At 43.6% G+C, this 13542-nt stretch overlaps 1 protein-coding gene across 1 annotated transcript in view; it reads right to left on the reverse strand.

Moving 5' to 3' along the window:
* nkd1 (NKD inhibitor of WNT signaling pathway 1) overlaps nt 1-13542 on the reverse strand; it is a 31443-nt gene that overhangs the window by 12866 nt on the left and 5035 nt on the right. Inside the window, exon 4 of the mRNA XM_084013985.1 lies at nt 680-737. Coding sequence (XP_083870111.1) covers nt 680-737 — 58 coding nt within the window. The remainder of the gene's footprint in view (nt 1-679; nt 738-13542) is intronic.

The raw sequence follows: 13542 nt of genomic DNA on the forward strand, positions 1-13542 counted from the left end.
AAAGCTTGAAAGTAAAACAAAAATGTTGACAACTTTATCTACGCAGCAGAGAAGGGAAACAAAACCGTGTCAGATTTTCCCTGAATCTTAATTTAGCCCACTGTGACATTTCTCCACCTACAAATGTCATAGTTGCCTCAAGCTGTCAATGAATGAGTTTGCCTAAATAATAAAAAGTGAATTAGATCACTTCATACTCCATTTATCAGTCCCGTTATCTCTCGTTTATCCACTTGCTTTATTATCCAGTGAAGCACAGCTGAAATTACAACTATTTTTTTTTTTTTTTTTGCCACGCTTCCAAATCCTAGGCCGGTCTCACTCAACTCTTCATTTCTGCCTCCGACTCACGTCCAATCCTGTCTTTAAATGGGAGGGAGACTTTCTCCCTCCCGGAGCTCTTAATCCAGGATCACATCAGGGTGAAAACATGGAGGAATGGAGGCACTTTGCAGAGCACTGCAGGGGGAGGTGCGGATGAAAGACGGCGGAGGAAAAGTAAAGGGGACCATCAGCACATTGCTGGGGCTTAGAGAATGGGTGTGGAACGGAGGGGAGAAATAACTGCAGAAAAAAAGAACCACAACGAGTACCTGGAAGGCTAGTGCGAACAGTATTGCAGGTTTTCATTCAAATAAAAATAAAGGGTCTCAAAATCAGTGAAATGAGCTGAGCCTACCTTCTAGACGGTAGTGCTCATCTCCAATCCTCTCCGCACATGCTTCATCCATGGAGTTCTGGAACGAGAAAAAGAAAGAACAAGACACATAAATCAATGTTTCAAGTCATAAAGTGGAGAAGTATCCTATTTTTTTTTCACATAAAAACAAACATCTTTAACGATGCAAATCCACAGCACAGGTTTCCAACGCGGAGTGTCATGCCCGATTCACAAAATTACAGTGTTTCTATCTATATATAAACAAAGTTTGACAACTGTACACTGAGCTTAGACAGCAGCGGAAAGTTTAAGAGGATGGTAATTGCAGGACTGAAACAAACTGAGCATAAGACTGGCAGACAGGATTGAGACTATGAAAGAAGCATCTAAATCGCTGCCGTCGGCCCTGCAGGGAATTCTGAGAAAGAGGGCTGGTAGTAGTGCTATTTTGGTGGCGGGGCTATCATTGCAACGATGCGTTTAGAGGCTTGTTTTTATCCAGGACTTTTTTTTTTTTTTTTACCCAGGCCCCCTCTTCTGGCAGCTCTGTCAGTGCATACCACAGAGGCTGGAGGGACATGTGATCCCAGGCTTTACTATGGAAAAGTCTGGCTCAGGTATCCATGTGGCATTACAGTCATCTAGCCAGAAAACCATTACTCAGGGGCTGACAAATGCATAAACATGCACACATCTGCACGCACAGCCAAAAGCATTCACATACACACAGAAAATGTCCACGGCACAGTACTACCACAAAAAGAAAATTCTGTCAGTCATGAAGATTAATTGCCAACAGACTCTGCTGAGAGAGCACATATTAACGGCATTCCTATCCTAGGTGATGATTAACCGTAATAATTAATAATTAACTACATACAATCCTTGGATATGGAGCATGTGTGTTTATTGTGCACACCCAGCGTTTATTGTGCACACGCTGGTGTGTTCATGTGTGTGTCTCAGAGGTGAGGCTGCGACAGCATGAGTGGGGGTTTCTGTGTAATCCAGAGAGTTGGAAGGTCAGATGTGATCCTACCCTCCTCAGACCAGCGCAGGCCAGGCTGCAGCGCTGTGGGTGGCCTCGGGAGGAGAATACGGCAAACCACAGGACTGACTGGCTGGCTGGCAGACTGATACCCCAAAGCAGGGAGCCAGGATAAACCGGGTGTTTGTTGTTGGTATGAATGGGTCAACACGCGTTTCCGATCTGGCTTCATGACCCCGGTCCTAAGTTGGTTTTCATGTGGTCTGCTTAGCTTTGGTATGATGAAGGGGAAGTCTAGTGGTTTGTCATTCCTGCTTTCTGTGTAAAAATACCTTTGATCAGATGCTTTGGCTTTCCTGTCACATTTGATATGTAAACTGGAAAATAAAGTCTAAAACAATATTAGTTTTTCTGAGGATTTACTCACTTAAATGTTGATATGGTTGAATTTAATCACACAGTAAATATTCACTGACAAATATAGTCTTGAAATATTCTTGTACTGTGCTCTGGTGGATGTTTAAGTCTCAGTTCAGCTGTTGGAAGATTGTGAGATGTGCAATTAAGTTGTAGCTTGAGTCTGCTGCACAAATACACAAACTTCACCATAGAATTATACAGAATGATATTACATAAATTCTAGATAAATTTGTCCCATCCATACACACACTCGTCTTCTCCATCTCACATTTCAAACCCAGTCAGGATGGCGGTTGGTTGCTGTGTTCAGCCATTCAAACAGATCACAGACATGGGTATGTGTCTATCTGAAAAGAGCATCAGACTCGGGTAACATTAACACTGGCCTCCGAATCCAAGTAGACTCACGGAAAAATAAAAATCACTCAACAATCAACATTCCTTCAATTCCTCACACACAAAGACACATAAAGGCACATCCTTACAGCCACAGATACAGCATTTTGAATGTTTGTTTTGATGAATGATGCAAAAATGGTTGAGGGGTTAACCAAGAACATGAGAAAAAGGGGGAAGAGGAATGTGCTAATTGGTTGTCATCTGTGGTGATGGATGGGAGTCGTATTATTAGGTTACTCTGGGATTTGTTCTGGTCAGTGTAAGAACAAAAATGCCCCATTTTTTGGTTTTCTCACACACGCACGCCCTCCTTTTCTCATGAAAAGGAAACAGAAAAAGACAAATCTTTCAATTATTTTCTTGTCCTTGCGACATGCCAATTATTATTTTTACAGTAAAAATAAATCTGAATATTTGGCGATTATTATTGTAAGATCATGGTGATGCAGCTCTGAACCATAGTTTGCATCCATTTCCCCAGATAATCGCCTTGGTGGTGGTTGATCTAAAACACTCATCCTCACAGTCTGCTCTGATTCCGCCTCTAAAGATCACCTCCTGACTGACTGACCTGATGACACCACCACTTTCCAGCTTAGCACTCTCGATTCTGGCTGTGGGCAGTGATTGATGACATCATCCCCTGCCCAAAAAAACAACATGTGGGAGTTCTAAAAATAAGGAGTGTTTACGTCTAAGTTTCCTGTGTTCCCACCAACCAATTTGTCACAGGAACAATGAGGTGAATTTGAATGGCAGATCTAGATCTTCCATTTTGCTGATGCCTTCTGGCTTCTCTTTTGTCTTACAGACGCCACCAAAATATACTACAGCGTGTCAGAAAGAATTTTTTTTACCAAAACCAATTCAGCTCTTTCTTCAAAAATGCAATAAAGCATCCATATTTTTTAAAGACACAAAATGTATGTTTCGAGAAAGCGTGTGAAGGCAGCAAATTGGAAGACAATGCTAAACAGACATCAAAAGACTGATTATCTTTTGTGCAGAATTATATTCTTACACACTGCAGAGGAAGTAACAGAGGCAGCAGTGACAGTAGCAGGAACAGAATAGTAACTGCATGTTAAAGCTGGCTTTGGACAAGAAAGCAAGGCAGTCCGGTTGTTAAGCCACAGAGGATAAAAGCTTGAACTCACTTCCTTTGGTTTGATTTGAAATGAAAGCACTCAAAGTGGATTTCACAGAAAAACTGCAATGCTGGTCATCCTCCTCCAAAGTGATTTCTGCACTAATGAGTAAAGACGAGGCTTCAACTGATGCAACATTTGCAAACAGTTAGTGAATATGAAATCCTGGCCTCATCAAATTCTAGCACACATGGTAAGCAGGCACAGTGGCCGGTGATAACAGTAACCACAAAAGAAGCCTGCAGTGAGGGGATTCTCTTGAGGCATCCCACCTCTCTCCCACCCTGCTGGATCAACCACAGCTTAAACAATAACCCGGTAACCTTCAATACAACACTTTGACTGAAAGGCATTGCTGATTCCTCCTTGAGAGTTGCACATTGAGGGCTGCTGTATGTTTTGTAGGTGCTCGTCTCTCTAGCTTGGGGTTCAAACAGTTTTATAAACATCTACAACAAGGTGTCACTTTCCCGGCATCTCTGCAGGATTTGGTCGGAGGTGTTGGCTTCAGGCATCTTTCTATTGCACTCGGGACCAGCTGCAACTATTTCCCAGACATGATGTTAAACATTCTGTGGAGACCACTGCATGAAACATTCTGCTTTAACAGCAGCCAGCTCCTTCAGAGCTTCTTCGGGGTGTTCAGGACAAGGGATTGTGCTGCCTCCTGTGTGTTTTTAAACGTGTCCACGAAAAAAGTGATTTATTGCCGGGCTTTAACACAGAACACAGTGTGCCAGCCGCATTACAACATCCCCTCTGCATTGCTCGCCGACCTGAAGGCCTGTTTGGTTTGGCCATAGGAACTAGTTGGCAAACCTCATCAGTGGCACACTTAATGAAAATTAATTTGGATATACCAAAAACAGATTAGCATATGTAAGAATAATACCATTTACTGAACAAACTCTATATTAAAGTAATTTATTTCAGAACCACTCTAGTCCCCAAACTCCAAATGTTTTTTCCTTTTCCGAAAAGGGATGACGTCTCTGAAACATCGTAGCGAGGGATGCTCGTACAGCCAATTCATAATTAATAGTAGTTCAGTTTAAAGTGCAACAATTTAAATAAGAGTAAATTATGAGGTGGCACTTGAATAGTAATACTCCAGAACACACACGACCTTTCAAAAAGGCATTCAACTAAAGTATTTACAACACCATTAGAGCACAGAACAACATGTTTGGATAGCTTTTACATTTAGATGAAAGGGACCGAAGCAACCAACTCTTCTTTCTGGTGTTGGTGTTAACCCAGTCTAACACGCCTAGATCTGGTAAATGTAACACGCCGACATGCGATGTGGATGGGAAAAGCCAAATCCATGACTTTATGTCCACATAGGCCAAGTCAGTTTGAGGACACATTCTTTAGGAAATTAAATGAAAATGCCACTTTGCTGTTAACACAGTTCATTTTAATTTTGGCTCACAAGTCGAATATGACAGCTAACCTTACTGACTTATAAAAAAGCTCCATCTTGTCAGCAGCTACTTTTTCTTTAAAATAGTGTGATGATGTTAAACCACCCAACTTGTTGCTTGGCTCCTAACCTCGGAGCATTAATATGAACGATGGCATCATTGATTGACTGTACCCTGAACTAATTTAGAAGGTGTAGCTGAAAAAGACCACTCCACTCCGCGAGCCTAATTTGAAAAGAGCTTTTGCCATTTAATTTTGCATTTAAAGGTCCATATTTTTATGGTGATGAGAGAGCGAGAGAGAAAGTGAAAATGACAGTGAGCGCATGCTGGCACAGACTCGACTGAGTTAAGGCAGAAAGTTGCCTTCAGCGTCATCCTTACCCTGGCACTGCAGCCATGGACCCACTGGGCCAAGTTTTTTTCCCTGCCGTTAGTGTGTTTGAAAGCAAAAGGGTACATTAAAGTGCAAGTAATATGTACTTGTATGTGATTGTGGGAAAGCCCCACAAGGCCTCTTGGTCTCTACGCTGTCTGCCTCCACGACCCACCACAACGGCTGACAATTTATGCGGCCAACGACAGCGCTCCCTGATCGTGCGCCAGGGCTCAGAGGAGGCAGGCCTCTAGAGCAACGGCAGCGCTCCTGGCACTCCATCAAAACCCAGGAAAAATCTCATTAGGACTGCGCGGGATGCCTGCTGCTCTGTCCCCCCCCCCCAACCGTCACAAGAAAACACCTTCAGGATCGCAAAACGTTTGGAGAAGCGGTGCCGACATGAAGTGGGGGAGCGACACACATGAAAAGGCCATTTAGCAAAGTGGGCCAGACAGGCAGAGTGACGGAGACGAGGGAGAATGTGGGAATAGCGGCGGTGCCTCTCCAAATACGTGTCTGCTTCCCCTGGGCCTTTCAGATGGGGAGACGCGTTGAGGTCGCTGACACTCGCATAAAAGCCACCCAGCACTGCAGATTGTGAAACAGAGCATTACAGAAAGTAATACGGGATCATTCTAACTGGTGCCATATTCATCGCAGCCACATCATGTCCAATATCTGTATGTGTGTGCAGATTGACAGGTGTGGTAGACTGCGTGGTGGGGCAGTATCATAAAATACAAAAGGTCCTGTCCTTGCACCAGATTGGTTAAGATACACTTAACTTGTCATCAAGTCTTTGTACTTTGCCCCATAAAGTAAACGCACTTAAATAAAATAATTTTGACTGACTCATCTAGCCTGGAAAGCAGCCATTAGATAAAGTTTATGAATTACTAATGGAGAAAACAGCCGTATAAGCATGGGAATTTTCAAAATCTCGAGTGTACACGCAACCCTGATGTTGAAAACCAAGAAGTAAAAACAACAACAAAAAAAAGTATTCGTTTTTAAAGCTGCAAATTAGCTTATAGGTGTAGTGTTACTCGCGGAGGACCCCGAGGGAGGAAGCACTCATCCCTCTCCGCCATCCCAAAGAGTAAACTGAGATACACTGGAGGCAGTTTCAAAGGACCGAGCCCAACTCTTGGAATCTGGAGCATTGCCTATCCAGTGTTACGTGTGGCGGTGCTGCAGGAGGGGAAAAAAACAAACACAAACTAAACGGACCACCGGTCATTATCGGACAGCAGTTTAAACCTGTTTTTTTTTTTTGCAGTTCTTTAGGCTCGAGTGCTCTTCACCTTCCGGCAGCATTAAACAACCTCATTCAAAGCCCCACGTAGCAGTTAAACATGACGCCCTGAGATGGAGCCAAGATAGAGTGTTGATGTGAGGTAGTGAGGCGCTGCACTGCCTCTGAGTGAGGCTTCAAAGGGGATCAGTTTTCACACATGAAATAAAGATCTCAGATAATCATATAGCATAGCAAAGCTGACGCGAGACGGTCCCATTTATGGAGGGAGAGACGAGGCCAATTTTCACTAACAGACAGAGAAGTCCACGGCAAATGAATCTTTCTGCATTTCTCTCTAGCCAAAGAAGACGATCAGTCTCATCATCAAATGATGCATTGAGGAAGTATTGTGAGTTTGGTGGAACAGATGCTTGGATCTCCTAAAGTGTCAGAGCTTTGCAACGAACCAAGTGAATGTGTAAAACTGATCTCATGAGCCGTTCGCAGTGCCAAGAGGAACTCATATCTGCTGTGTGTGTTTTTACGATGCAATTTTATGACTTTGATAAGAAACTCAATGTCTTTCCAGAGGTCGTAGACTGTAAATCGTTTGATGTTGAGCCCTTCACATGGACTATTAACCAAACATAAGCTATCTGATGGATGCTTTTAGTCTGAAGCACCATGCAGTACATCTAGAGCATCTATGACACAGCTGAGCAACATTAGTTAACTATACAACAACAAAAAATGGACAAATTTGGTATATCAAGTGGTCATCAAGTGGTTGAAACCCCTGACTTTAAAAACCAAATGACTACGAAAGCTTTCTCTTCTGCGTCTCAACTCGACTTTTCACCATCTCAAGTGGAAAAAAAGGCAATACTCGAGTTTAGACAACAGACTGGATAAATAATTGGATAAGTAAGTCCTTTAACGACGCCGACAAAAGAGGGCCAACATGTAATTTGACGTCTCAGAGGGAACATCAAAGACAGACACCTTCTCTCCAGACAGTACGGCCCCACGCCTGACACCCCTCAGTCACGGCACACCCTCTTCTCCCCCCCACCCACACCCCAGGAAGGAAATTATAGCCACGGAGTTAGAATCCATCACCGGGCAGGTTGGAGGAAGCTGCTCTATGATTAAAGTGTGCGTGGTCAGCAACGCCGAGACTGGAGGGGTTTGAGGAGAGACAGCGCATGCCAGAGGGCTTACCGTGTTAGCTGTAGTTCACCACACAGGTCATGCAGCGATTCTTCACACATACACACACACACACACACACACACACACATTAGTGAGGTCCCTGCATACGGAGGAGGTGCGGTTCAGTTCAGAGTTATTCTTTGTGTGCCATATATTAAGTCAAATTATACTGTACGTCGGTGTAAATCAACTCTTGCTGGACAAGAGGTTGCAAAGACGCGTGTGAGCATGTGTGTGTGTACATTTGTGAAATATTTGCACGTGTTGTTTGCTATCTAAATTCTTTCAAGTGCTGTGATTTGATGCCTTCCTTTTGTCGAGCGATACCGCACAGCCACCAGTCATCTCTCCGCGTCAGATTAACATTGCAAACACTGTTGGTCACATTACCTCACCCACATCAAAGGCTGCCTCCTGAAAGGCTCAGTGGAATATTAGCAAAGATTTACAGCCTTCATCTCTTCGCTTCAGAAACATGCTGATCTGAAGTAATCTCCCTCCCCCCTCTCCCTTTTTTGTGTTTTATGTGTGAAGTTGGCCAACACTTTAATGACCCATTTACAAAACTTTTACACCTGCAAAGATAAGCTTTTACAACTCGGCCAGCCCCTCAGGGCACTAAAAACCTACCTGTTACCTCAAGGTAACAGCTTTTATTAGCTTTTGCAAAATATGTAACCACGGTAATCAACGTTTATCACACCGTTTCTCTCGGGGAGGCAGAGAGGGAGAAGATACAAGGTATCAAGATCAACAGTCTATTGTATGATCACACCTCCAGCAGTTTAGAGGCACCAGTAGCCGAGAGGGCTTTCATTTTCTACAAGAAACAACATTGGGCCTCACTCATAAATGCTCCCTCACTTTCTATACCTATCATGCACAAAATCGATGCGCAGGCAATACCCTGTATCTGTGCAGACTGCTGTAATCTTAAGACAAATGAGACCAATACTACAGCTACCACTTGTTATTATTGTCATAAAAACCAATTCACACAACACATGACGCGTCATGGTAAAATATGAGCCGACAAAGCCGCTTCTGTTTTTATCCTCAAGTTTCCTCGGGAGTCAGAGAGTTAACGGGGGAATCTGAGCTAGAGGTGAATCCTTAAAACACATTCTCCCCCAGCCAATGAACTCCACTCTGGGACCTCGCATTCCCAGGAGGAAGCTATGGTTTGGAAGGGAATGGAGACGGCTTGTCGCTTGGCCTTGATTTACAGGTGGTCTCCGCCTGCCAAGAGTAACAAGTCACAACATTATAGCCCTCCGAATTCAGAGTGAAGGTCCGAAGAATGAGGAAAAAGACGTGAGAGAGAGAGAGAAGAGAGCGGGAGCTGTATCCAAAATGACACACTTCATCTCCTAAAGTGTGTGTGGTTAATTCAGCAACAGGATTTCTCACCCTTCATGAAGGAAATTAGTTCGCTCTGGAACCTTTAACTTCCTCGGCATAAAAAAAAGGACAGAGCCGTCTTTCTGAGGTGACATGAGCCTACAGTGTGTGTGTGTGTGTGTGTGTGTCTTATCATTATTTTAGAAAATAGGATGGATAATAATACGTTTAAGACAACGAGTTGGCAACATGCATGCTTCAATGCTAGTTGTGTTTAACAGCGAGTGTGCCACACTGTGTCTGGAGTAATTAGTCAAAGCTCTCTTTGAGGAGAGACAGTACTTCAGTTGTCTGGGTGGCTTCAGACGCCAGTCTCAAGTGCTGCAAAGTGTGGGAGGAACAAGGTTTTAGCCAGGAAGTCTACCTCGAGGGCAGCAAGAAAGTGACAGGCACTTAAATCTTTAACCACAGCCAATAGCGAGGAGAAACGCCTCTGCGACTTGTCATATCAGAAGCTACAAGAAAATTATAAAATGGGACATATTTTTTCATGCTGAGATCGTTGTTATATTCAAAATGTCAATTAAAAATTAAAAACTCACAAGTTACCTAAGAGAGAAGACGGTAGACTTATACGTGTGCTTTTTAATAAAAAAAAACAGCTACGTTTAGAATCAAAGTCTTTCCTTTGAATGTCGTTTTTCATTCTGATCCAGCCAGGACATTTTAGATACAAGCTGGAATGCACAAAAATAGATAATGTTTTTCTCCATATTCCTATCTGATCTACTGAACCGGTTATGTAAGTTGTTAGGGTTATATTGTGAGTGCAATTCTGCCGTTTTGGATGCGATCCAGTCACTACACACAATAAATAAAACAACTGTAGATGAGGAGATGTCATGGAAGCTGCTCTTTATAATCCAATCTCTACAACTGCTCCACGTGACAGTTATCGGTAACATCTGTAACTACCAGCCGCTATGTGGTAGGTGGCGGTTATGAAAACCTCTGACGTGTGCATGTCGACCAGATGTAACCGACCTCAACACCAAGGAGGCCGTTCTTCCGCTCCGTCAGCACACACACACACACACACACAGACACACACATATCTCGGTACACTCGCACACGCACACCATGTTTGGAGCAGACATCCTGCCAGCCACAAGCCACTACCTCTAAACATCACATCTGACCTTTTAACTGTGTGGACCCAAAATCTCTGTAATTACCCGGAGTGTTTCAACTTTGCAAGTAAACATAGCAGCAGAAATAGACACTTCAACTACTATATACGAGTGTGCTGGTGCCAAGGGGCCGGTTTCTATTCATAGCCGACTGGAATTAGTGGCTAGTGTCACTGCTCGCCATAATGAAGTTGCAGCGTTGTGAGTTACTCAGTTGCGATCTGCAACCCAATTCTACTATCATCACACACACACACACACACACACACAAAGCTATGGCACATGACTTTTATTGGTTTCACAGCTCCATTGTGTATGAAATATAAGTGAAGTAAACATATCACGCTTACCTGAGCAGCACTGATATGAAACATCCTTTATGACTAATAAAAAGTTAAGTCATATCAACAAAAGTAACGACCAGCAGAGAGAGAGAGAGAGAGAGAGAGAGAGAGAGAGAGAGAGAGAGAGGAATCATGTGACTGGTGTGAGCCTCTGAAATGGACAAAAGAAAACTTACGGAAAGTAAAGTAAAGACTACAGTGCAGATAGATTGGATGCTAAAAAGAAAGGATTTGTACAAAACCACTTCGAGTTGCGAACTTGCAGAATATTCTGGGGCTTGGGGTTCACATCTTGAGTGATTATTGTGAACCTAGGCGTTGTCCAAAGTGCTCCAGGTGTGGATGATTTAATGACTGATTGATTGATAGCGTTCTGTGACGTTTTCCCTCCCGCTGACCTGTGATATGATATCATCGGTACAGGCAACGTACTATAAGCTACACTCCCCAGTCTAAAGCATGTTTCTTTATTTGTTATATGCTATTTCGTATTTTTCTCTGGTTGTTCCTCCAGAACCACTACCCTAACAATTTACAAAACCTTTGTCCAAGGATGCTGTTTTTTCAAACTTCAGCAAGAAATAGGGGGAATGTTGGGGTTTGACAAAACAGGGCAAATGGCCGGATTGGCCTGCTCCGTTGAGAATCAACAGGGTGAGGTCCTCTTTAGGTTGCAGCACCTGTGGAGCATAAACACACCAGGGGGGGAAAGCTTTTCTTTCAGCAGGACCGCTCCTCTGTTTAGCTTTCCTTCCACCAAAAACATCCCCTAACAGACAATCCAGACCTCCTCCAGCTCCTGGCGCCACAGGAAGAGCTGAAGTGCCCTGGAACCGCTGTCTGCGAGAGGCACAATGCTCTCCCAACTCTATGTTTACCTAAGTACACTTCCTCCACCCACTCTTCCTCAGGTGGCTTCAGAGGCCTGGTCACTAAAGCTCTCCGCCACACGGAGGATAAATACAACAGAGCGGCTCATGGAAGCTGTGTAGTCCATCAATGGCGTTGCCCTACGACCTGTTTACAACAAAAACAAGTGGAAAGGAATCACGCTGGGTCCTTGCGTCTGTTAGCAATGATAAATGGATTCACACATTAGCGTAGACAAATGGGTAATGCGCCCGTGTGCTTCGTGGCACAATCCCGTGCATGTGCGTACTCTCCTGAGAGCTTGACAGCAGTTTTATGCAGATGTTGATCACATCCTATTCGAGAGGCACTTTGGAGTGCTCAGTCAAATTATTCAGCACTTACAATATGGGCCAGAGCGCAACCCGCAGGGAAGCCTTATAAACAAACAAGAGACAATTATTCAGGGTTTAAACACTTAAACACTCACTTCAGCAGAGCCTTTCAAGTGGGTGATTAAAATGGGGAGAGGAGCTCAGCACCACCATCGGAGCCCGAGTCCCCTTAAGTTTGTCCCAGACCCTCACATGGCACCATCAGATTCTAACCTTTATTTAGCTTTTTCTTGTGCGTAGATTCAGTGTAATTCTTCTTTCGAAGTTTTTATTCTTGAAGTCCTGAATTTTTGTGTGATAATAAAAATCTAACATCAAAATCAGCCTTAATCTATCTAAGGAATTATATAGAAAGCAAGTGCCTTCTTGTAAAAGTCTATGATCTACCGCATTGGCTGAATGAAATTAGCCATTATCTATCAACTTAAATATTCAACAATGAATTGCTCTCCTTTCTACCTTAATATTTCAAGTCAAATGCTATTTCTTCCTTTATAGTAGTTGGATTATCTGGATAACACATGCTTATCAATCAGAGTCCGCTTTCAAAAATAAAGCAACGCTAAGCCAAACATCCTCAAAATCCAACCATTTTGTTTTTTAGAATTGTGAAATAAATGCCACCCTCAAGTGTGGCGCAAAACTCGCCCGATACATAAATGTATCCTTGAAAGGGTGGTGAGAGACACTTTGATCAACAGCTATCCGTATACTGAGCATATATTTGGGGAAACAAAGCACAATCTCAGCCGCTAATCCCCTGAGATTTAGAGCACATTCCCCCAGAATCCTTTGATCTCTGGAGTGCATCCGGACAGCTGACTCCAGACTGCACACTCACACATGCATGAACACATTTCCACATACATGAGCCTCATTTCATCCATACCATTAAGATGCCAAACTGTTTTTCTTTAATGCGACTATAATTAATTCAGAGATCTCTTCAACTAGACTGAACACATTTGATGCTGTGTTCCAAAATAAAATCAGTGAGAAAGATGAAGCAGGGATGATTTACCACAACAAGAAAAAACAGTGGATAAACCTGATCAAATGTCTACATGCCAGCAGGGCTTTACCTTACTCTAAACCACTGTCATTATTTTCACAGGAAACCTTTTCCGGAAGGCACCATCTACAGAAACCGAGAGTTATCCGCTTTGCTTTGTCACACAGGAGAGTCTCCTCCAGCGTTTAGTAATCTGTGTGACATACGATGCCGGATGTGACATTAAAGCCACCTACACATCCTCGAAACCTCCCAGTCCCCCAGCTACGCTGATGTCAGCCCGAGACGTTCACGCCATCTTCTCATGGGAAACTCAAAAACAATCACAGAACCCCTCTGTGGCCAGGTGCTACCCCTCCTCCCCATAGGCTAAGGCTTTTCTTCTCTTTAGAGTGTGGCTCCAAAACTTTTTCTCCCAGCCTCTTCAAAGAGCAACAACGGGCCTTCGGTCCCTCGGGAGCGCAGAGGGGGTAGAGCCTGGTGGGAGAGAGGCATACGTCACACAGCACGCACAAGAGGCCAGCCGGTGGGAAAGGAAAA

The sequence above is a fragment of the Eutrigla gurnardus genome (assembly GCF_963514095.1).
Source record: "Eutrigla gurnardus genome assembly, chromosome: 1".
Classification (NCBI taxonomy): domain Eukaryota; kingdom Metazoa; phylum Chordata; class Actinopteri; order Perciformes; family Triglidae; genus Eutrigla; species Eutrigla gurnardus.